This window comes from Lacerta agilis, chromosome 12, assembly GCF_009819535.1.
Source record: "Lacerta agilis isolate rLacAgi1 chromosome 12, rLacAgi1.pri, whole genome shotgun sequence".
Lineage (NCBI taxonomy): Eukaryota > Metazoa > Chordata > Lepidosauria > Squamata > Lacertidae > Lacerta > Lacerta agilis.
In genome coordinates, this window is record NC_046323.1 from 35,149,360 (window position 1) to 35,172,875 (window position 23,516).

Below are 23,516 nucleotides of genomic sequence, written 5' to 3' on the forward strand. Positions count from 1 at the left end.
GTATATCTGAAGGTAAGTAGCCCCAGGATAAAGAGCAGGAGCTGGTGTATATTTCACCCCTTCTATTTTCTCCTCACCTTTTTCTCCCTTTCCTTTCCCCATCATTCACTCACACGCGCTGAGAGACAGAGAGAATCAATCCTTCCCCCTTTCAATGTTATATAAAGAAAAGGCAGTCTGATTATGAGATTTGAACAATGTCAGATTTGGGGAGCTACGGATGGCTTTGAGGGACCGTTTTAATTGGCTTCGCTTCCTTCCAAAAAAGAAAGGTCGCCTTCATTCATTCATTCATTCATTCATTCATTCTCTTTGCCAGCTAATGCCAAACATTTTCCCGGCCCATTCCTTCACAGATTTGTGGGAATTTTAAGGTGGGGGGGGACCTAAGTGTCAGCCAAAACACTTCCAGGCTTAAGTGAGTTGGTACCTTTTCCCCATAGCATGGTTAGGGGAAGATTTCCTGCTGTCCAGATCTATTTCTCCTGTTCTTCTGAAGATCTCCCACATCCTAGAGACCAGCAAGGTGCAGCCAGTTTAGGGTTCGTTGAGGATTGCTCCATAACCTTTACTTAGCTCCATAAATGAAATTCATGAGTGCTTCTGAGCATGCACAGAAATACATTCACTTAACGCTGCAATCTTAATTCCATTTTCTTGGGAGTAAATTCCACGGAGGTCAATCGGACCTGGTTAGGATTGCAACCTTAGTTTGCTTTTTTAAAGAGATTAGACCAATTCCTGACAGATGCACTTATCAATAGCTTCAAGTGCTCAGGGCAACTTGCAGGTTCACAGGCAGCATACGTGTGAATACTAGCTGCGGAGAGCAACAACGGGAGAGGGCAGTTGCCTTCCTGCCTTCTCTATCGACTTCCCGGAGGCAGCCGTTGAAAATCAGACAGTAGAGGCTGGTCCACTAGGAGAATGACAAGCAATTGGGGAAAAAACTCCAAATTTCAAACACATACCCTCCAACATTTCTCCAATGAAAATAGGGACATCCTAAGGAAAAGACGCGGGTGGCTCTGTGGGTTAAACCACAGAGCCTAGGACTTGCTGATCAGGAGGTCAGCGGTTCAAATCCCCGTGATGGGGTGAGCTCCCATTGCTCAGTCCCAGCTCCTGTCCACCTAGCATTTTGAAAGCACGTCAAAAGTGCAAGTAGATAAATAGGTACCGCTCTGGCGGGAAGGTAAACGCCATTTCCGTGCGCTGCTCTGGTTTTCCATAAGCGGCTTAGTCATGCTGGCCACATGACCTGGAAGCTGTACGCTGGCTCCCTCGGCCAGTAACGCAAGATGAGCACCGCAACCCCAGAGTCGGACACGACTGGACCTAATGGTCAGGGGTCCCTTTACCTTTGCCTAAGGAAAAGTGGGACGTTTCGGGATCAAATCAGAAACCGGGTGACTTCTCTAAATTAGGGACATCCTTGGAAAATAGGGAAACGTTATATTTTTATTTGAACTCGGACAAGTTAAGCAAACATTTGTCAATTTACCGTTATTGGGCCAATCAGATCCCTGCACTCCTCAGCCAATCCCAAAGTATAGCTATGGCAAAAAGGCCCCTCCCATATGCCCCTAAGCAGTGATTGATAGGAGAGCCCAGTGTGAAGCTTTGCACTCCATCTGTTGTTATGAGGGCTAACCTGCATTCACAGTATTGGTCTAGGAGGGCTGCCTTTAAGAGCAGAGCTGCTCAGAGCTGTTTCCTAAGGCCCCACCCGCATCATAATGCACATTCTTTGTAGCTAGGCAGGAGAAGGGTGTGGTTGCTAGCTTGAGCAGCTTTTTTATTATGAATATTTGTTAAGAGAGCAGTGGTGGAGAAATTGTGTGAGTATCTTTCCATCCGATACAAAATAAAAAAAAATTACTTCCAGTAGCACCTTAGAGACCAACTAAGTTAGTTCTTGGTATGAGCTTTCGTGTGCATGCACACTTCTTCAGAAGATGTACTTTCCATTCAATGCACTTTTTGCTTAACCACTACTGGCAGTTATTTTTTTGTGAATGGGGTCGAAGGGTTGGGAGAATAAATTGTGGATGGCTTCTCTGTGTGTGGCAGCTATCAACACATTTGTGTGTTATTGCAACCGTAGGGTTTGTGTATGTGTGTGTCTATGTTTGAGGAAAAAATATTGAGGTTTTGTGTTCCTGTTTTTCTTTAGGTTGAAAAATGCTGTGGGTTTTTGTTTTTGTTAGTTTGGCTACTGTGAGAACAGGATGCTGGACCAGATGGGACTTTGGCCTGACTCATCCGAATCTTCTACTGTTGTGGAATCACCTTATTAACTACAAACAAGTTCTTCATTGGGTGACGAAGGTGCACTCTGTTGCATGCTCATGGGATTTATTTATGAGGCTCATAGTTCCTAATTGTGTCTCCTCTCCTCAAGTATGTGAAAGGAGGTTGTGGTTTGCAAGGAGGAGTTGATATTATAAGTTAAACCCATTAGGCTTCATCACACTTCCTTCTCCATAAGTCAATTGGCAAGAGCCTCCTTGTCTCCATACATTTAAAAAAGAAAGATAATAGCTAGAGGATCTGGAGACTTAAAAGTCCTCCTCTATCACTGGCAATGTGTGGTACATTTCTCTCATATTCTTTCAATCAATGAGGTTGCTATTTAGCCATGACTCTTAGAGAATAAATGAAACAATACTTAGGTAGCACTTTAGAGGCTAGCAAATGCATTTTATTCCATATTCTGGTGAAGAAGACGTAGAAATGAATAAGCTGTGGGGGGGGGTGTAATATTTTCCCATAGCTCTGGAAATTAATAGGGTCCCTTATTAAAAGTCCTGTGGGGTATCTTTAATATTAACCCATTTGTGCTGCAATCCTGTATGTTCTTATTGGGAAGCAATCCCCGTGGAATTCAGCCATGTTTACCTCTGGATAATAAGCAGTTGCGGCATGAGTCCACACTAGAATTTTGGCAGCAGGGCCTCATTCTGAACACCTGGGTGCTAAGTATTAACAAAGCTGCTATGGTTATGCGTGCCCTGTTTCTTTGCAAAGGATGAGGACAGGGAGAGAATCAGAGCAGGTGGAGAAGAAAAAAACTTTTCTCCCAGCAAAGAAGCAATTGTGACTGGAGGGGCCCTTTCTGAACAAAAGTAAGACATTTTCAGTTTAGTCAGGTGTTAAGCATTGCTGCTTTACAAATAGTTAAGGGACCATGGTATCTTTGTAAGGAAGAAGGATGGGGGGGGAGAAACCAGAAATTGGCTATGCCCTCATGACCTTTCATTGGCCAAACCCCCATGGCCTCTTAGAAGCTCCACCAATTCTAGTGAGTGTCTGCTGCAGCTGAAATCGGGCATGGGGAACCTGTGGCGCTCTAGCTGTTTCTGGACTTCAGCTCTAGTCAGCACAAAGAAAGGTCAGGGATGATGAGAGCTGTAGTCACAACATCTGGAAGGCCAAAACTTTCCCAAACACAACATTGTCCAGCATCCTTTCCTCCCCATCCGTTGGGTCAAGAGGGGCTCTTAGGTTCTGTTTCCCGCCTCCTCTTCCACCATCACCATTATTAATTTCTACCCACTTTGCTAATTAAAACATAAAATGCTGTAGACAATTTAAAACACGCCATCAATATTAAATTGAACACTCAGTTTAAAACAATCATGACATCAACTATTATTATTAGAATTTATTCAATCTCCATAAACATGAAATACCGACCTGCAGCTGCACTGGACAACTCTTTTCAAAGCACTGGGGTTTTGGGGTGGGGGACACAGGAACAACTAATAGGATGATGCAGACCTTTATTTATTTATTTATTTATTTATGTATTTATGTATGTATGTATGTTGAGAAGTCAAAGACAACCAATGTAGAGCAGTAATTTTCTGTTCCAGGTCAGAAATTCTCAAGTTGGAAGGAGGATGAGAGAGAGGGAAAGTGTGGAAAGTATCCCAGAATAAAACCAGGCTTCAGGTTGTTTCTCAATACACATTCTTTAGTCCTCAGCCCTCAACCCGGAGGACCAGCAGAAGTGCCCTTCAGGCACATGCAGAGTCCCACCCAGATCTCAAGGCCGCCCTCACACCAGATCCAAGAACCAGTCCTTTTCCTCAGGAGTAGGAAGGTGTTAGCATTTCTCTCAACACTGAATAATTTTTCTAAAACGATGCTGGTGCTAAAGTCTGCGGGGGGGGGGGGAACCTCACACCCTCGGCCCTGGAAGTCCTTTGCAATTCCCACATGTATGGGAGATGAAGACTGATGGCAGTGGCTGTTCTGTCTTTATCTCTGGCATCCTTAATTTATTGGAGTGAGAGAAGGGCTCTCCAGGAGGTCGCTTCAAGCTATCTTAGCCAATAAAACTGCTCCCCATCTCCACTTCCATGGCACACTTTTAAAGGACAATTCCCCCAAAGGAAACCTGGGAACTGTAGTTTGCCCCTCACACAGCTACAGTTCCCAGGTTTCTTTGGGGAAAATATATAGTGTGTGTACACTTCTTGAGAAATCTGTTTCCCTGAACACATGTATTTAGTCAACCCAGGGCAGAAAACAAGAAGGGGAAGATTGCGGGGCAGGGGAGTTGGAACCCAGGAAGCTTTCTTAGACCGAATCAGACCTCTGTGGTCCATCCAGCTCGGTGTGGTTTGTTTGCACTGCCAGGCAGCCGCTCTGCAGAATTTCAGCTCGGGCTGAAGATGCCTAGAACCGAACCGGGACCTCCTTGCACGCCCAGCGTTTGCATCACAGCGAAGCTACGGCTCCTCCCCCTTGGAAGAGTTTTGAGGAAAAGACTTGGGTTGAGGAGAAAAAGAACGATAAGCTGTTCAGGAAGGAAGATGATGTCAGGCCGCTGGGATGGGAGGGAGGGAAAACCCTGGAAAAGGGAAAGGGGTCATCGATCCCTACCAAGAACTCCCATCATGCCCTTCTTCCTGTCTAAACCCGGTAGATGGCTTTCCTGAAATCCATCTCTTTGGGCTGGGCAATGGGGTCCCCTAATCCCAGACGTGTGCTGCTTGGATGGCTGCCACTCCTTATGGGTGAGGAGGAGGAGGATGGTTTTTCCTGGCTGGCTACATTGCACCCCCGCCGGTTCCTCCACGTCAAAATTCCCCTCTCCCATCATACCTTCACAACAACCCTGTGAGGAGGCCGCCTGGGCTGGGCGGTCCCCACCCGAGCGATCGTCGCACCAGGATACGGAAGCGGAGCCTCTTTATTCCAGCCCCACTCCCACAGCACGCCGGCTCTCTCCCCACATGTGCTCGGGCTTGTTTTCATTATTTTTTATGACTTCGCGCGATCCCAGAGGCTGGGACCTGCCATTCAAACAAGACCCGAGGCTGCGCTTTATATTTCCCCAAAGCAAGGTCGGAAATAGAGGTAGTAAGCAAACGGCTGGGAGGAAACGGAGGAGAAGCGGGCAGGACACACACACACAGGCTTGGCGGCGGCGGCAGCGGTAGCTCTTGAGATTTCCTCCTCGGCGTGGAGGAGGGTCCCAGCCAGGCATGTGCGCCCCCCAGTTCTACGACCCCCTCCTGCCCCGCCAGGGATCCGAGCCACGCGCTCTTGCACCCAGGCGCACCCTGGGGGAGGTGCCCGGCCGGAGACAAAAGCATTTGTTGGGCCCCAACCGGAACAAAAAAGAGCGAGCCCTGGGGAGGGGGGAAGCTGACCCCCTCCCTCCAACCCTTTGCCTCTCTCCTTCTGGGATTTGGGGAGAAGGCAGCTCCCAGCGCGCTCCTTCTTAATCCGCCTTCCTAAGCACAAAGCCCTCTCGGCTTTTTCACCCCCGAGACGCAGCAGCCTGGAGAGGCCACTCACCTCTGGGTTGCAGCCCAGACTGGGAGCGCGCAGGCTTCAAAGATGGACTAGCGCGGCGCGCGCTCGCTCGCTCCCCCCCCCCCGTCCTCAACCTTCCCCACCCCCCCCTTCCAGCCCCACAGAGGAGAATCGCGGGGTTTCCCAGCCCACAAAGCCGCCTTTCCTCCCCACTCCAACGAAAGACAGATAAATGGGGATCCCCTCCTCGGCTCGGGATACAGACCTCGATCGCGCAATATTTAATGCCTTCCAGCCCCAGTGAGGTTTCCCTTCCTTCCTCGGCGCTTTGATTCCCAGCGCGCCTTTCCCGGGATGAGAAATTCAAATCGATTTAATTTCTTCCCCCAACCTCACCTCACCCTCTCCTGCCTCCCCCCCCCTCAAGACGCACTGAATATGAGGTGGTCCGCAGAGGCCGCAGGGGTTAGGGGGCCAAACGCCCTTGCAACCCCGGAAGCGAGTGCTCTCAAGCCTCGGGCCGCTGCTTCCAAGTAAAAAGAAGCAAAAAGTTTCGGGCGACGGAGTTCCTCAGGACCCCAGCTCAGATCCCGGGCGCCTTCTCCTGGCGAGCAAATCCCCTCGACCTCCAGCGCGCTGAGCGAGTTTCCTCGAAGGCAAGGCCCGTGGAAATCGAGGGGATCGACCCCCCGAGTAAATGCCCCTTCGCGCTTTGCACAGAGAAGGGAGTCCAGCCAAGCAGCCCTCGGTTGTGTATCCCGAATTTCCCTTTTGTGCGCTATTCTGACCTGTCTCATAACCTTGTAATCCACTGGAATATTTTCGGGACGACCTCTTTCTTTTTGGATTACCCTACCGCCAACATGCTTTTTTTTTAGCCCTAGATACAGCACATTTAGAATTTTTTAAAAAATAATATTTGATATTTGATATTATTACTGCAGCACTAAGAGTGTGCAATGTGGCTGCAACATAGGCAAGGCTCCTTGATCAGGAGATGGTCAGAACGTCCTCCTGGTTTGTTTTCTGCAAACTTGCAGGGAAATGGTCGGTTCTCTTTTTTCCATAGGGGTGGGGGAGCTTGTACATTTATTTCCGTTTGGGTTCTCGATCACGCGGGAGGAAGTTACTGAAAACCCATCCGTTTGTTTCACGCCGATTCACAATCAAGTGGCCTGTTTTTCACTCGCATTTTTAAAGTGTGCAGGTCTTCATCGAAAAGCCGTCGGTTGTGTCTGGTTTTCCCAGACGAATACCCACTGCCTGGTTGTCTCTGATAGTAGTTAGTTAGTTTTTTTTAATATATAACACACACACACACACACACACACACACGTACAATTTGTCTTGCATTTCTCTTTAAATGAAAGGAAATTTCTTCCAACAGGCGCCGAGGAGGCCTGCCTTCAACAAGGAAAACCAGGCCAGGTGCCGCGCCTGAGAGGGCTTCCCTCATTCCCGAGCAGCCACGTCGTAGGAAATGAACTAACTAAAGGAAACGGACTGTGAATTTGGGATTTCCATTGGCTTCCCGGACTTCTCTGTTTCCCCAGGTCGTAAAGGCGCCCATGCAGCCTTACTGACTTCAGTGCCTCTTAGCTGAGAGTTTCATCCCAGAGGGAATCGCATTTTTCTCCTATTAAGCATTCCAGTTGTAAATATAATAAGCCGCCCGGGATCTGGACGTATCACAGACGTAGTCTGTGAAATAAAAATTACCGCCACCGTTACTGTTACTAGTACTAGTATCACTACTACTACTACCACCTAAAAATAACGATGGTAATGTAGTGGTATTGGGGGGGGGGAGAGAATGTCAGACTCTGTACCCAAAGGCAAGACCCAGCCCGAAGATTGCGATCTCCCAAGAAAGGGGAAAGAATGCAGCAAGGCATATCTCTGTTCAGACATTTACTTGCAACGATGTCACTGAATCTTGCTAAATGTGGCAAGGAGCGGGAGGTCGCAGCTGATACGGAGGGGGGGGGGAGGGTTTCAGGCGTTTCAAAAGGAAAAGCAGAGCTAAAGCTCTCCATCTCTGTGATATTGAGAGAGGCAGATAGAGCGAGAGGGATCCCGGGCTCCTGCTACCCTCCCCGAAATGAATGCATTCGCCCGCGCTGAGCAGGAGCCGGCGACCACCTAAGGCCGCTGAGCAGGTCTGGATTCTTTTGCGAGGGGGCGCGCAGTGGAGCCTTTCTTCTCTCCCCCCCCCCATGTCCACCTCCCCCCTTCCTTCCTCTGTCGACTAACGCTGGGGATCCTTCAGCGTTTCCATCCCTCACTGACATGTCCGTGCGGAGGCATTAACATTATTGATTGCTAATGGGGAAAATCCAAAGTTTCTTTGTGAGCGCCCAATCCGAGCACATGTTGGTTGCCGCAGCACACAGACCTGGGAGCTGAAAGGCAGAGCGGCGCTTGGGCGCATCTCGTCCTCAAAGCGCCAGGATCGCCTAGGCCCAGCAGCGGCGCTCGCTTGTGAGATCAATACCTGTCCCAGGGGCAGAGAGAGACCGCAGGTTTTCTGCAAAACTCACCTAGCTCCTTAAAAAAAAAAAAGCCACATAATCGACCCCGCCGTATTGTACCCTCCTGACCAGGACCTTCCATGGGGGAAGTTGGCGATTCAGTTGCCATTAATGTCTACTCCTGTGTGTGGGCGAGATGATAGATAAGATATAGAATGGGGGTGGGGGGGATAATCAGATGCGGGTACAAATAATTCAGATAATCTGAATATTATCTAATATTATCTGCTACCTTACACTCCGGCTACACTGCAAGAGAGACCAACAAATTGTGAAAGATATCAAGGGTGGAAAGGAACTCCCAAGCGCTTGGCTTCCATTGAAAGTCGCCTCACTTCAGGATCCTGGGCTCCTCTTTCTTCCACCCATGCCAATGAGTTTAGGATGGGGTTGCTAGCTTAGAACACCGCTGGAATCAACATGCAAAGTGAACTACTAGCTACAGTCCAGTCAGATGAGTCAAAAGGACATTTCAGACAGCTTGAGAACTTGATTGAAACTAAATGCTAGGATTTTCAGGTCTAGTCCTGGACTGGGCTGCAATGCAGTAGTGTTTTTTTGTGGGTTTGGAATGGCTTTACCTGTATTTACAGGGCAGCAGTTTACACAGTTAAAAGGTAAAGGTAAAGGGACTCCTGACCATTAGGTCCAGTCGCAGACGACTCTAGGGTTGCAGCGCTCATCTCGCTTTACTGGCCGAGGGAGCCGGCATACAGGTTCCAGGTCATGTGGCCAGCATGACTAAGCCCTTCTGGCGAACCAGAGCAGTGCATGGAAATGCCGTTTACCTTCCCACCGGATTGGTACCTGTTTATCTACTTACACTTTGACCTGTTTTTGAACTGCTAGTTTGGCAGGCTTAATGTGAGGTGGAAGAGATCTGAGATTGCTCTGGTAGTTCAATCATATAAGTACAAGGTGAGCGTTTTGGTGTCTAGGAAGAAAAAAGTCAAAAAGGCCAGTGTTTTAGAGGTGAATTTGGTTTTTTGCATGGATCTATTGATGTTTTTATTCTAATTCCTCCATTGGAAAGCTCTGCTCCTAACACATGAAAGCTCATGCCAGTTACTTAGTAAAGAGCCGCATCCTTTTTGTTGTTGTTGTTGCTGCTAAAGTATGGAGGCATCTTCCTTCTGTGAAACTGCAGTATGCAGATCTTCCTGGGTTCAAGGGAACTTCTTTTCAAAACAGGCTCAATCAATCAATTCATGTTTTAAGGAGAGAATAAAGGCCCTTCTTTATATTGTATACTCAGATCTCTTATCTGATGCAAACAGCCTATCATCCGCAGTGACCTAGGGAGTCAAATATAGTGGGCTGCTTTTCCACTTTGCTCCAAGATTTTTGTGGCACCAACACGTGCTCTGTTCCGGGTACACAAAGCAAGTTTAGAATTTCCCCCTGCCCTCTTAGCAGTCAATAATGTTAATGACCCACTATCTCCATTAGAGACAACTTAAAAGCATTTCTCATAAGGAAATGGTCAGTTTCAAGTTGTCCAAGACAAACCTGGTGAGGTTTGTAAAATACTCTGTAACATTAAACTGCATATTCCCATAATTTGTAATCGCTAAAAATGTTGTTGTTCATTTACCCCAAAAAGAACTAGATTTGGCCTCATGAGTACAGGGCTGGTTTGAGTACCACTGACCACTTAATTAAATCTTAATAACATGAAGCCAATTTGCTCAAATACTATCTATGCTCTATAGATTATCATTTAACAAAGGATCCTACAGAAGAATCTTGTACAATATGAAAGGGTGCTACTCATCTATAGTAGGGTAGGGGGAAAAACCTACATGGTAAGTTATGTTGGGTCCTTATCTGTCTTTCTGATCTGCTGATCTTACATTTACTTGGAAACAAGGCTCATCAGGGTTGCTTACCTCCAAACAGGGGACAAGCAGATTACAGCACAGAAGGAGAAGTCCTTATGAGATTCCTGAAACTGGGAGTTTCCCCTCCCCCCATCTCCCTCTCTCATTGTGATTTAGCCCAGCTAGGTAGTAAGCATGTTTATAAGACTAAATGAATGAGTATTTGGCTGAGCGATGCTGACCCTGAGTAAATAAACAGCATGCACATTTATGGTGTCTTTAATATTTCTAGCAAACCGGGAATATCATAAGGGGCACTCATCAGTCTGTGACACAGAAAACCCTTAAGATTCTCTCTTTTACACGCGCAGGCACACACACACAATATACAAAGATGCTGAGGGGCCTGGATAGAATTCGCCGCAGAGGTAGCAGCGGTGACGGTGTTGTTCCCCCACCGGTTTTGCTGGGGGGGGGGGGAGAGAGAGAGAGAGAGAGAGAAGGAAAACGAAAGGGACGGCTGTTTGAAATGCAAAGGGAGGGGGGATGTGAACTGACCCGAGCGACAGTTTAAATGGGATGGTTTATCTCTCCAGTATTTCTGAGCAGCGCTTTCCCAACTGGCTTGTGAGGGCAGATCTTTCACCCTGAGCTGGGGAAGAGCAGTTGCAGTGGAAACGAAATGCAGCTTGATGGAAGCATCCTGTTTAGAGGGAAATGGGCTGCGCTGCCTCACAACTCTCCTTGGGGCGTGTTGATAAAAAAAAAGAAAAGAAAAAGAGGGGACGGGGGAAGCGGTTTTGTGCGTGTTACCATCTTTCCACGGCCTGCCTCTCCCATTCTCAGCAGTTGGAAACGGCCACCGAAGTAAAAAATGTGCAGCGTCGGTGTGTTAACTTCTTTCCTGCCGCTTTTATCTCAGATCTTGCGGGGGGGGGCAGGCGGACGATGAGGTATTAACGTTCAGTCTAGTGGGGGTGAGGCGAGCAAGTGGGAGGTGGGGAGTTTCCCCCCCCCCACACACACACAGAACCTCCGGTTGCTGCTGCTGCTGCCGCTGCCAGAGAAGTCCGGAAGACAACGAGCGAGTTTGGGTGTTTTGAGGCTCAAGAGGAAGAGCCCCATAAAAGTAGAGGGAGGCACGTACATTTCATCGCAATGTGTATTTTATAATATACAGACACACGTGCGCCGGGAGAGCGGCTGGAATGGCGCGCGGAGTCGGTGGATCAGCTGCTGCTTCTTTCGAGCCGGCGGGCTTCTCATTTTCCTTTGAAAGCCAGAAAGAGTGAAAAGCTTTCACTGGCCGGCAGCTCTTTGGGACAGGCGAGCTTGCTGGAGTTTTCACGGTACAACCCTCCCCCCACAAAAATAAATCCTACCCATCTGAGATTCTTTCTCTAAAAACAAAGCCACCGAAATCTTTTTTTTAAACAATAACGCACACACAAAGTAGAAAGCATAAAAATTAGTTGGCTGAAAGAGCTGAATGCTGGACGAAGATAGCCACGTTTTCCTCATCGTTTGGCAATTTATTTTCCCCCGTCCTTTTCTTTCTTTCTTTTTTTTTAAAAGTGGCATGTATTTTGCTATCTCCTGGAGGCGTTCGCCAAGAGCCACGCACGTTTACTTGATGGGCGTTTGTTGTTAGCTGGCTTTTAAGAAAGGAGAGAAATCAAAGACCCCCGTGCATGTTCCCCGTTGCCATTTAAATAATTCTCCGGTTTTCTCTCCCTGTAATGTGCAGTTTCTTTCCTTTAGGGACCCCTGCAATCCTCCGACTCGGAACTTGGAAAAGACGGCCGAGGCCTTGTGTGATTATTTGTTCTAGTTTTCTTATATGTGTGAACTAAGAAACATTTTCAGCCCCCAGAGATTCAGAGCTGTTGGGACGTTTTGCTCTCGCAAAACGCAGCCTCCTTTTACCACCACCGAAATTGGTCCCGAATTGCTCTGCGGGTCCGATTTTACACCTCAGTCCTAAACACACTGAAGTGGAAGCGGCCTTCCTTGACTACAAGGCAACTTACTCCAGAGTAAATAGTGTGCGCGCGCGTGCGAGGGCTCACACAGGAAATGTGTGGGACTTACTTCCGAGTAAATGTGGCTTAGCTTGGTGTTAAGTCGCTGCATCAAAATGTCTCCTTCAGCAAAGGACAAAAATAGTTGTAACTGAATCTTTTCCAGGAAGCTGCATCGAAGAGCATCTAGATGGGAGTTGCAGAATTGCAAATCTGCCCTTAAAATGTGTGTGTCTGGTCCTGCATGGAATCAAGTTCCACGTATTGCATTCCGGGCCTTCCTAAACAAACAGCACCTTTGGAGCGGGAATGAAAAAGAAAACTGGGCCCAACCATTTCCTTCCTTGCTTTCGGCTCGGCCATGGCCGAATCCAGTCTTGGCTCTTTAAAACGAGGCGGCCATTTACTGCCCCCTTATTTCACCACTGACCAGGTTAGCTCATAAAGCTATTCACACGGCACAATGGGGATTTTCTCAACAATTAACAAGAAACAACATAATAAAGCCATTGACAAAGGCCCGGCTATTTACTAGAAATTAGGCACTCTTTAAGAGACCAGTGCGTAATTTCACACACTTTACAACCTCCCAGTGCATTTTCAAACACCAGAGTAAACAACCTTGAGTGCACTTTTCGGCTGAAGCTGTCGCCACAACTGGCCAATTGTCTCAAAACTCCCCACCTCACCTCTCTCTCTCTCTCTCTCTCACACACACACACACACACACACACACACCGCTCCGTTTTCCTTGGAACAGTTTTAAATTGCATAGTGGATGATGGACTCGGAGGGCCGATCCGCTCCAAACACTACAACCCCCACCCTTCCCTCTACCACTCTGATCTTCCCCCATATTCCTTGCGAGCTGCGCTGCATTTCTCCCCCATTCAAAGGTACTGGGGCTCTGGCAGGCCGGGGAGTCGCCTCTTGTGACCCGGAAGCCCAGCTCCCAACTCTGCAGCGGCGAGCTCCGGCCCGTGACCGTCCCCGGGGAGGGAGAAAGAAGATGGTGCGGGGAAGGCGGCCTTGAGCCGCCAATCCACCCCGGCACTGAGATTCGGAAACCCTGCCGAATTCCTCGCGGAGCTTTGCAAGGCGGCAAATCCTCGTGCCCTGTGGATGTCCTATTTATTTGTGCGGCAAGCAGCGCCCTTTCTCCTGGTGCACGAAGCCGACCCCCGGAGCCGGCCCGAGGGTACCCATTGGGGAGCCCTCTTCTGAATCCCCTTCGCAGGAAGGTGGACGCGACCGAGGGGACCTTCTGTTTCAGGGCGGGCGACCCGGAAAAGGCCGGTGTGGGAGCGAGGCCTAGTTGGGAAGAGGAGCCGCTTTGGAGCAGCCGGAGAGACGAGAAGGCGGGAGACGAGAGAAGACAAAAGGGAAAAGGGAGAGCGGCCGGTGGAGAGCCCAGGCCCGAGTGGGCGCAGGCCCTCGACTCGGCTTTCCCTCGCCTTCTTCCTGCAAACAGAAAGGCCACCTTGAAGTGGGGCTCCAGGCCGGCTCCTCCGACGGCCCTTCCGCCTCGCCTAAATGAGTCCGTCCCATGGGGGGGGGGGAGAGGAAGAGAAAGGCCAGGCGACACCAGGAGAGGCCGGCCAGGGTGAAGCGCCACAAGGAGTTTGTTTTCGAGCGCGCAAGATGGCGACCAGAAGAGGCCTTCGGCTACCGCTCCTGGCCAACGGGGCTGAGGGGAAACGGCACTCGTCGGTCACCGCCAAGTCCGCCGGTTCAGTTGCAACCTGAGATGCACCCGCAAGAAAGCAGGAGAGTCGCTTTCCTGAGGAAGGAACGGTGAAACTGGGAAGCCAGAGACCCCCGGACTTGGCGCATATGTGCGCAGGCACTTTCGTCAAAGAGGAAAAGAAGACCAGGGAAGCGTCGCCGGCTTCCCACCCAAATTCCCAGCCCTGTTTACAAACACAGCTGTTGTCGTAGATTTGCAAAGCACCCTAAAAGCCACCAGCCGCGAAAGAAGGTGCAGGCAAAGGAAGGGGCGGGGGGGGCGAGAGCAGGGGGACGGAGAGAGGGAGGGAGGGAGGTGGTCTCGGCATCTGGAAAGGACAGAGCGCCTTGTTTTTGAAACTGTCAATTCTCTCAACCCCTATTGTGAGAGCTTCATGCAAAACATCTCGGGCCTTTTAACGCTGGGGCTTGTGAGGCCGCCTCAGATTGAAAAGGAGAGGGAGAGAAGAGAAGGGAGGGGGAAGCCAGGGCAACGCAAATAATTATATTGGAATAGACACACGCACAAACTAACTGCAACATACAGTGTGCTGTGCGCTCTCTCTCTCTCTCTCTCTCTGTGTGTGTGTGTGTGTCTATGTAGATATCTGTGCGTGCATATATATGTGTGTGTGTGTGTGTGTGTGTGTGTGTGTGTATGCGCGCGCACACACACACATATATGACAGATCTTTGGGAATTGCCCTTCGTTTAGCAAAAATGCGGAGGGGGGGGGGGAAGGTAAAATCCTTGCCTTAGCCAGGGCTAAGAAAGCCCATGATCCCCCCCACTTCCCCCCTCAATCGTATTTTTATTAAACACGCTTCTTGTTGGAATCCCTAGGAGGAGATTTTGCCAGTGCCTGATGTTTGCAAGGGCGATTTAACAAGGTAGATTCCCGCTCTTTGTCCTGCTTCTATTGGAAAGGGAAATTGTTCTATAAGCTTCTACTCTTTAGGAAAGTTTCTGCTACCCCAACGGATATGCAGTTAAATCATGGAACTTTTTTTTCCCTACAACGCAAAGCATCTTAACCGTAAAAAAACCACAGCGAGCAGCACTTCCTGTGTTGTATCTGTTTTTTTCCCTCCAAAAGGCCACTTTTGAGCACAACTCCTCTAAGCACACTCACACGTGTAAAGTGAAACCAAAACATTATCGCATTTCTCTTCTTTCTGCAGAAACTTAAATTTATTGGCAACTAAATCTGATAGAGCATCATCTCCTTTTGTAAATTGCCAAGGAAATGATTGAACAACAGTCTTCATACAACAGACAGCAGGACTTTCCTTTATTACTGCATAGTGGTGTTTAGAATAAACAACCAGCAGTGAGATCCGCCCCTATTTTTATTTTGTGTTGCCACTGTAGTTAAGTATGGGTGGACTTATAGAGACAATCCCTTTTCAGAGCAAAGGGTTGTAAACTCTGTGTTACATCATTTAAGGCAATAGACCTGGTTTTGCTGAAAGGCATTTACACATGTTCCCTTTTGAATGCTAGATATATAGTCCATCGTTTCCTTTGTCTTCAAGAGCAGGGGGAGAACACTTCTCAACACATTTCTCAATAACATAGGAGCAACTCTGTTATATGCTTCATAGATGAATAATCTTTGTCGTATTCTTTTATTGCCAGATTTTTTTGTTGTGGTTTGGTTTGGTTAGCCCTAAGAACTGGAAAGTCTGTAGAGCCATATCAAATGGGAAATAGAATTTCTCTTTCATTTCAGGTTAAATTGAAAAATTATATATGTCCACTGCTGCTTACTAAGAGGTATTTTACAGAGAGGACAAAGAGACATTCCTAAACCCAACAATTTGTGCTGAACACCACAAGCCATGTGCTCCAAGGCATTCCAGCTAAAGGCAATGGGATTGCTCTGAAGCAATTTAACTGGGTTGTGTGTATGGAGTTTGACCATCAGTCATACATTAATAAGAATCCACTAGCAGAATTGCAGGCCTCTCTCTTTCTCCTTGCATCTCCCCCTCCCCTCAAAAAAACAAAAACAGCTTTCACTGCCAGCCATGAAGCAATAGGTCTTCCTGTCGGTCTTGCAGTAAGATGGACACGTGATTATATTTAGGATTTTGGAGTGTTATTTGGTGGATCAGTTTCTCTCCCGCCCCCTGCCTCCAATGCAATTCTTTGGACAAAACTAGGCTAAAAAGCTACTCTGTATGAAGCCTTTGGCTCAACACTGTTCACTCTGCAGCTTCTGAAAAGTGCAGCTAGCGAGTAACTCTCTGAAAGCTACAGGGGCTGAGGTGCCAACAAAACACAATTAAAAATAAAAATAGTGTCTCAAATGCCTGAAAGTACCACAGAGTCAAGAATGTGGTGCTTCAGTCCCCATCAGGGTTGGAAAACTTCCCCTGTTCTCTCTCTGCCATTTTCTATGGAAGGGCCAAAGTGGTGATGTGCCTGCAGTCCCCATGGAGTGGAGAAGAGGCCACTTTGGGATGGGCAGAGGCATGTTTGACACACGGGGTGGGGGTGGAGAGCTCTGGAACTCGGCCTCTAATGGCAGGATGATTTTGCCATGAATAATAGTGGAGTGGGGGGGGGGAGCATTGGCAAATCACCCCACAGCTTGCTAAAGAAGCCAGAGTGGGTGCCTGAGGCTTGCGAGACTTACGCAAACTAAGTATGGCCTTTTGGAGTGACATAAGGCTGTAATTTGTGCAGCTCCAGACACAGACTAGCCTATAGCAACATATCTCCCTCCTGCATTTCGAGACCATCAGATTTTAACAGAGCAAGTTAAATAAGTAATATACCACCATAACTGATGATTGCAACTGCATGACCTGACGTGAAAAACATGTGTGTATATCTGTTAGGTGTGCATATACATAACACACACATATATATATCCTGCAGATATTTCTTACAAGGAGTGGAAAACCCTTACTCATTTATTTCTCTCTCCATGTGTTTAAAAAGATCAAATTAGCTAATGTCTGCTTGGAAGATTTAGAGGGGGGTTATCACCAGGGGCAGGAATTTAAAGACTTTAAGGAAAAACAACAAAACAAGCCAAGGATTTCCATCTTAAAAACATTGGCTCTGAGGCCCAGGGCGAAACATTTCAAATGCTGATTTACTTTGTGATTTAGTAGAAACCATTTTGTTGAGATTCTTCTATAGGTGAAATCCCTGAGAATTTGAATTTAGAAAGAGAATCTGTTGGCATATAAATGCTAAATTGGCGAGGAAGAAATTGCCCAGGAGCAGACAGTCAATTCCAAAGTGCTGATTCAGCAACTCTGCGTCAATACTTTCTCAGCCTTTAAACTTTAAGCTTAAATCTATTTAGCTTCCCTTCCCTGCTGTCTTCCACCAACATGCAACAGCACTGACAACTGCCTCACACTTGTTTGTTTTTATATCACAGTTTTATAAAGAAACAGCAACCAGCCTCTGGAAGCAGAAGTCCTTCCAATCAAATCCCTACACTTTTCTCACACAGACACAGACATTCCCTCTCGCAAAAGAGTCAGAAATGAATGAGGAACCCTACAATAAGTATAAAATCATCATCACTTTTTTTTAAAACAGTGTTTTAATTGAAAATAAAGCTAAAGCATGCTTTTTCCAACAGTGCAAATTTCCATCATTTTGATTTACTGCTTCCATCATCACAACATATTACACCAGCATGTCTTACCAAAGGCTCGACTCTAGAAGTCTGCCTGCTTCAACTCTGTCGAGGTTTAAGTGCAAATATAGACAATTGCTTCTGATTGTCACGTGCAGTAGAAAATGATCCTGCTACAAAGATAGGGTGGTTGGGAAAAGTCCTCTTTTTTCCAGAGATGTAAAGAAAACAGTGACAAGTCCTGGTTTAAAAAGCCTGAGTTTTGGTGCCAAAGTAGCCACCAAGAGTATGGGGTTCTTCATTGATAATATCCCTTCCACTGGGGCCTCTGTTGCACTTAGCATGCTGAATGTGACTGCATTTCCTTCCGATTCCCTCCAATGGGAGTGTGAGAACCTAACATTTTTTCCTGACTTTGCAAATCTGGGAGGACCAGATTTTGAAAACATCCCCCCACACACACCTGCAAACCTTCCAACAGAAGCAGAGCTCCAGCCCAGTCCCACAACAAAACCTAATGATTGGAAGGCCCCCTCCTTGAGAGTAAAATTTACTTGGGGGCAAATCCCATTTAACGTAGGGTGGAGTGGCTTCCAAGCAAATGTACACTGGTTTGGCTGGGTTGAGTATTGTAGCTGAGATAGGCAATCATGGCCAACCTGAAGGGTTCAAGGTGAAACAAGAAGGCAAAGAGTGGCATGTCCTTTTTTAGTCTCTCTTTTTTTTCTTCCTAAAAAAAATGCCTGACCATCTAATTCCAACTCTCCCACTGGTGACCTGGAGACACACGCACACTCCCAACTGCACAGTGCAACTGCTTTTGTGGAAAGGACAGGCGGGTAATTAAAATTTAACAATGAACCCTCTGCAATAAAGTAGAAGGCATTCCCAGCAGAAGGATAGTGAATTCTCCCTGTGCAACCTCTCGCTGAAAACAAAATGAAACAAAAAACCTTGTACGGAACTGAACATTTAGACTTCCTGAATTCGAAATCTAGTGCATTTACACGTTAATGGCTCATTCAAATGGTTAAAATTCATCTTAAAAAAACAAAAAACAAACATTTATTTGTAGCAGTTGGAATTGAGGTACCAGGTGCATTACTAGCATTTTGAGACAGTAAAGTGTTCCAGCTTTAGCAGATTTCCACTGAGGTGGCTTTTTGTTTGTTGTGTGGTGTGTGTGTTTTTAATAAACTTGGAAAACTTTCGCCTGAAGTAGTCTGTGGAATGTTAGACCTCTTTCGTCGTCCTCCTCGTCCCCCCTCCCTTCCCCCCACGATGGGTTTTCATGGCAAAGAAAATAGTAATCCGGTTTTATTTTCGTCGTCCTCCAAAAATAGAATAGGCTAAACCAGGATTCCCCCACACCATAAAAAAAAAAATCAAAATCAAATCGGATGTGACGAGGGGCGGGACTAGCATCCAGCGTAAGATTCTCGAAGGTCAGGAAAAGAAGTAGTTGGGGTCCCCCCCAAAAAGGAAAAAAAGACCAACAGCACAACAGCAACAACAACAACAATAACCATGAAGTAGGGTTCCCATTCAATCTCTCTCTCATGAGTGAAATTTCCTGAATTTGTGGCTGGGTGGAAGAGGTATTGCTGAGCCGCCCAGCTGCCATTTCCAGACAGGATGGGCCTTGGGAGGCGGCTGCGCATCCTTGGCGGTGTTTAAGGTGTAGGCTGGCAGCAGATCCCCGTCGAGGCCCACCACCAAGGAGGGCGGGCAGGGAAAGTTGCCCATGAAGCTGAAGGGCCTCTTGACGGCCGAGGCGACGTGGCCGGCCGCCCTTTTGCGCCGGCTGAGAACTGTCAAGTCGTCCAGGGCGCCCTCGGGGGCGTCCAGGAGCTTCCCGGCGGGCAGGCGGGGGCTCCGGACGGATTTCAAATTTGGTTTGAGCGGCGCCGGGCTGGGCAGCAGGGCTCGTTTACCCAACACCAAAGTCCGGTAGTTTTTCCTCACCCGGGCTCCAAATTTGTACTCCCCATCCTCGGGTTTGGCAGCGGCGGCGGCGCCTAAAGTGCAGGAGGCGAGGGCCTGCCTTGACGGGGCTGGCTGGCCCGGGGGGCTCAGCGGAGGGCTGGGGGGCTCGTCAGTGCAGCAGGCGGGGTCTTTCTTGGCTGGCAGCAGAAGTTCCTGAGGCTGGAGGGTCGGGCTGAGTGGCGGAGACGGCGATGGCACCGGTTCGCCGTCTGCCTCCAGCTTGTGCTCGTCATCGCTGCCTTCACATTTGAGCGGGGGCTGGCTCTGTCCCTGAACGGGGAGGGCACCATACTCGGCGTTGGCAGTGCTGTCCTCGACTTTAATCTGGGCAATGGGCACAAGGGACAGCGGCTCGGGGTATTCAGCAGCAGCAGCAGCAGCAGCAGCAGCAGCAGCAGCAGCAGCAAGCACCTCGGGCTGGCTTTGGGAGGAGGAACAGCCCAGGCAGGGAGTCAATGGGCGATGGGGCTGGGTGGCTTCTGGGGGCACCCCAAGAGCAGCAGTAGGGCTCTCTGCAGGAGCGGGGTGAAGAGGAGGAGGAGGAGGAGGAGTGCGGGTGGGCCAGCCTCTCCCCGCGTCTCGAAGGAACCTTGGCTGTGGCAAAGCGTGGGGCTTCTTTGCGCTGGGTGAAGGGCACCCCCTGGCCACGCAGGGGGCTGCTTTCAGGTCTGGAGCTTTCACGTCGGGCGAGGGAGAGGAACACCCGCCGCCCCTTCGGACCTGGCTCAGCTCCCCAAAGCAGTGACAATCCACACCAGGCTCGGTTTTGGGAACCCAGCCAACGGGGGTGATGCCCCAGTCCTCCTCGGGCGCCTCAGCTTTGATGCTCCGCGCGGGTCCAGGGAGGCTCTCGTTCAGTCCAGCCGAAGCGGGCATTGGAGGCAAAAGACTGGCCGAAACCCCCACCAGACTGGGCGGCTTGCAGAAGCTGGTGCGCCTGAAGCGGATGCTCTGCACTGATGCTTGGCTGGAACCGGAGCTGGAGTCCGATTCGGAGCTGCTCTCTTCTTCTTCTTCCTCTTCCTCCTCCTCGTCTTCCTCCTCCTCGTCTTCCTCCTCCTCGGAGCTCAGCTCGCTGGAATCCGAGGCGCAGCTGCCCTCCTCGTCATCCGAAGACCCCGAATTGCTGCTGGTGGTCAAACTGGAGCAGAAATCGGAGTCGTTGGCCGCGTGGTCCGAATAGGAGCTGGAGTCGGAGTCGCTGCTGTAGGAGGTGTCCGGGAAAGGCTGCTGGGGCGGCGCCGGCGCCAGGAAGCCGTTCAAGCCCGGCAGCCTCTCCGACGAGGTGGTTTTGGGGAGCTTGCCAGCGCGGGGCACCAGCAGCAGGCGCCGCCCGCAGTCCGGCGGCGGCTGGAAGCGCCCCTCGGCGGCTTTCTTCCTCTTGGAGCGGCAACCCAGAGCCAACGGGCCGCTCTCCGACGTGGCGGCAGCGGCTGCTGCGGCAGCGGCTGCAGCGGCGGCGGCGGCGAGCTTGGGTTGGCTGGCAATGGCGGCCGAGGAGTGGTAGTAGTAGTGCGGGTGCTTGGAGCAGAGCAGGCTCCGAAAGCAAGGCGCCTCCGAAGCCAGCGATACGTAGCGCGGCGCAAGCGGCGCAGTTTCATAGTTTGGCGACCCTTTGCAAGGGGATCGCGCCAGTCCCGGCGCGCTGGGCGCGGGCGATTTGCTCCAAAAGTGAGGTAGATCCGAAGCCGGTAGGAAAGCGCCCGATGCCGCCGCCGCCGCCGCCGCCGCCTCCGCTGCCGCGCACCACGCTTTCCTTCGGCGGCCGCTACTGCCGCCGCCGCTGCTGGCGAAAGGCGCGGCTGCTCCATTCAAACCCAGCCAAAGTTTACCGCCTCCTTTCCAGAAGGCCGCGTAAGGGTCCGGCCCGGGGGCTTCTTGGACAGCTGCGGCCCCCTTGCGCTTGGTCCTGAGCACCCTCTCGGTTTTGCACGACGTGTAGAGCGCCTCGACGTCCTCGCGGGAGATGAGGGTGCATTTGGCGGCGTGGAAGGCGATGGAGTTGATGGCTTTGAGCTTGCGCAGCTCCTGCAGGTCGCAGTGGTGCTTCTGCACGTTGAGGTGGTCCATGCGCTTGTGCACCGTCGTCCGAGGGATGTTCTTCAGCAGATCCGTGAAGACCTGCGACAGCGCGAACATCTGCTTGCCCCGGATCACCAGGTAACCCAGGCGCACGCCGTCCACCTCCTCGAAGCCCGACTTCAGGTGGTCTCCCATGGCGCGCGCTTCAGAGCAGTCCCGGCATTCGGGCAGCGGGAGGGAGCATAAAAAGGGGGCGCCGGAGGGGCCCCCCCAACCCCCACACATGCACGCCGCACCCCGGAGTTGGAACCAGCAGCCTTCGGCGACGGGAGGAAAAGGTGTGCAGCCGGCGGGGGCGGATGGAGGGGGTGGGGTGGGTGGCAAGGAAGGATAAGAGATCCACGTGAGAAAAGGCTATTTTTTATATTTAAAAAATCCTCAGCCAGGTGCTGGAGTGGGGTCTCAAGGCATCCTGCTGGAGGGAAAAGAACAAAGCCTGTTATACCCGATCAAACTTTGGACGGGGGGGGGGGAGATGTTGGAATCAGGAGGGGGAGAGAGAGGGGGGGACTGAGCGCTATAGGGAGGGGATTTTTTAAAAAATCCAGGTCCTGGAAAACTGCTTTAGGGGATTGGGCGGGAGCGATTAGCTCGGTTGCCCCCGGTGTTTCTCGACGGCACTGAGGCAGGCTGGCTACCTGTGCCCTTTGGCTGGCGGCTTCCTCCCACTGCCCAGCCAGGATAAAGGAATGTGAGCCAAAGGGGGCTGTGCGGAGACGAGACGAGCCACGCAGCCGCTCTTCCCGCCGCTGCTTTCGCTCCAAATCAAATGACAGAGGGAAGTGAGCTGGTCCGGAGACACCTTCATCAATTAATTCCCCTCAAGCCAGCGCTGATTGGACACTCCTGACAGGTGATGCAATAAAAATTGATATTCCACCCCCTTCTCAGCTCCCCCCCTCCAAATCTCTGGCTAATTAGCATACTCTTAGGCTCCCACCTCCCCTCCCAAAGTAAATAATACTGTTAGTATATAAATCTTTCTATTAAACAATCCGGAGCTCCCAGCCAGCCCACAGCTCGCTCTCGGCGGCGCTGGCGACTGAAGGAGCGGGTTTGGAAGCCCTTGGTGACACGGGTTTTATTTTGTTTTTTGAAACAAATATAAGAAATAAATGGAATTTGGAAACCTTCTTGGGGTTATTTAGTGGGGATAAAGTGCCGGGGGGGGGAGGACAGAAAGCTGTTTCCCCCCACGATACGAATTCTATGGATGTAAAGATTGGAAGGGGGAGGTTTTAAGTAACCATTTTAAAGGGGCGCTTATTCTGCACTGCGTGTCAAAAGGAGGGTTCCTCAACTGGTATTTCCCTTCCTTTGGCTTTCAAGCATAGTTAAACAAAACAAAAACAACAACAAAAAAACCTGGGGTTTGTCTGACGTTATTTTGTATATTTCTGTGAACGACTTGGAAAATGAGAATACTCACGTTCGCTAGCTTAAGTCCCTTCTTTCCTCTTCCTCCTGGTCTTGCTCTCTCACACTCTCTCTCTTTCCGATAGCTAAGTTGTTGCTACTGGGGGGGGGGGTTATTTAGGGCTGCGTGGTTATCCTGAGCTCCAGCCCCGCAATACTGTAACACTTTTCTCTGAAATTCTGCCTGTAATATTGGGGGGTGGGGGAGGGGAAGAGGAGGGGGGAGAGGAGGAGGTTGGAAGAGAGAGAGAGAGAGAGAGAGATCGGGACGCGGGCTCACGTCAGACCCATAACAAAGCCGAGATAAGCCAGCACCAGCAGCAAGGTCTCTACTTTTCCACAGTTCCCCCGTGCTAGCTCCCAAGGTGGAGGGAGTCCCCCCTCCGGTCCGCGCGTCCACGCCAGGATCGCCTGCGTGTTGATTGCTTCCAGCAGGGGGAAAAAGATGGCAACAGAGCCGAGAGAAAAGCTTGGAGGAGGAGGAGGAGGAGGGAGGAGGGAGGAGGGAGGGGAAGATTGCAATGGGTCACAGGGATGCTTCTGACTTCTAGGGTGCCGC

The 23,516-nt window shown here is 49.9% G+C and overlaps 1 protein-coding gene and 2 long non-coding RNA genes across 3 annotated transcripts; 2 read left to right on the forward strand and 1 right to left on the reverse strand.

Moving 5' to 3' along the window:
* Window positions 1-2,263: 2,263 nt before the first annotated feature.
* On the forward strand, window positions 2,264-7,505 carry LOC117055398. The gene is made up of 3 exons (XR_004427628.1): window positions 2,264-2,322; window positions 3,031-3,128; window positions 7,160-7,505. It is a non-coding gene; the product is annotated as an uncharacterized LOC117055398 (long non-coding RNA).
* Window positions 7,506-13,703: 6,198 nt separating this feature from the next.
* Window positions 13,704-17,478, forward strand: LOC117055399. Its single transcript, XR_004427629.1, has 2 exons — window positions 13,704-14,122; window positions 17,270-17,478. It is a non-coding gene; the product is annotated as an uncharacterized LOC117055399 (long non-coding RNA).
* Window positions 17,479-17,681: 203 nt separating this feature from the next.
* SKIDA1 (SKI/DACH domain containing 1) lies at window positions 17,682-21,783 on the reverse strand. Its single transcript, XM_033164884.1, has one exon. The coding sequence runs from the start codon at window positions 21,764-21,766 to the stop codon at window positions 19,031-19,033; it is 2,736 nt and encodes a 911-aa protein (XP_033020775.1). The 5' UTR covers window positions 21,767-21,783; the 3' UTR covers window positions 17,682-19,030.
* Window positions 21,784-23,516: the final 1,733 nt, after the last annotated feature.

Bases quoted from the DNA above. Each gene is read 5' to 3' on its own strand.
- SKIDA1 (XM_033164884.1), bottom strand. From the start codon at position 21,766: ATGTGTGGGGGTTGGGGGGGCCCCTCCGGCGCCCCCTTTTTATGCTCC.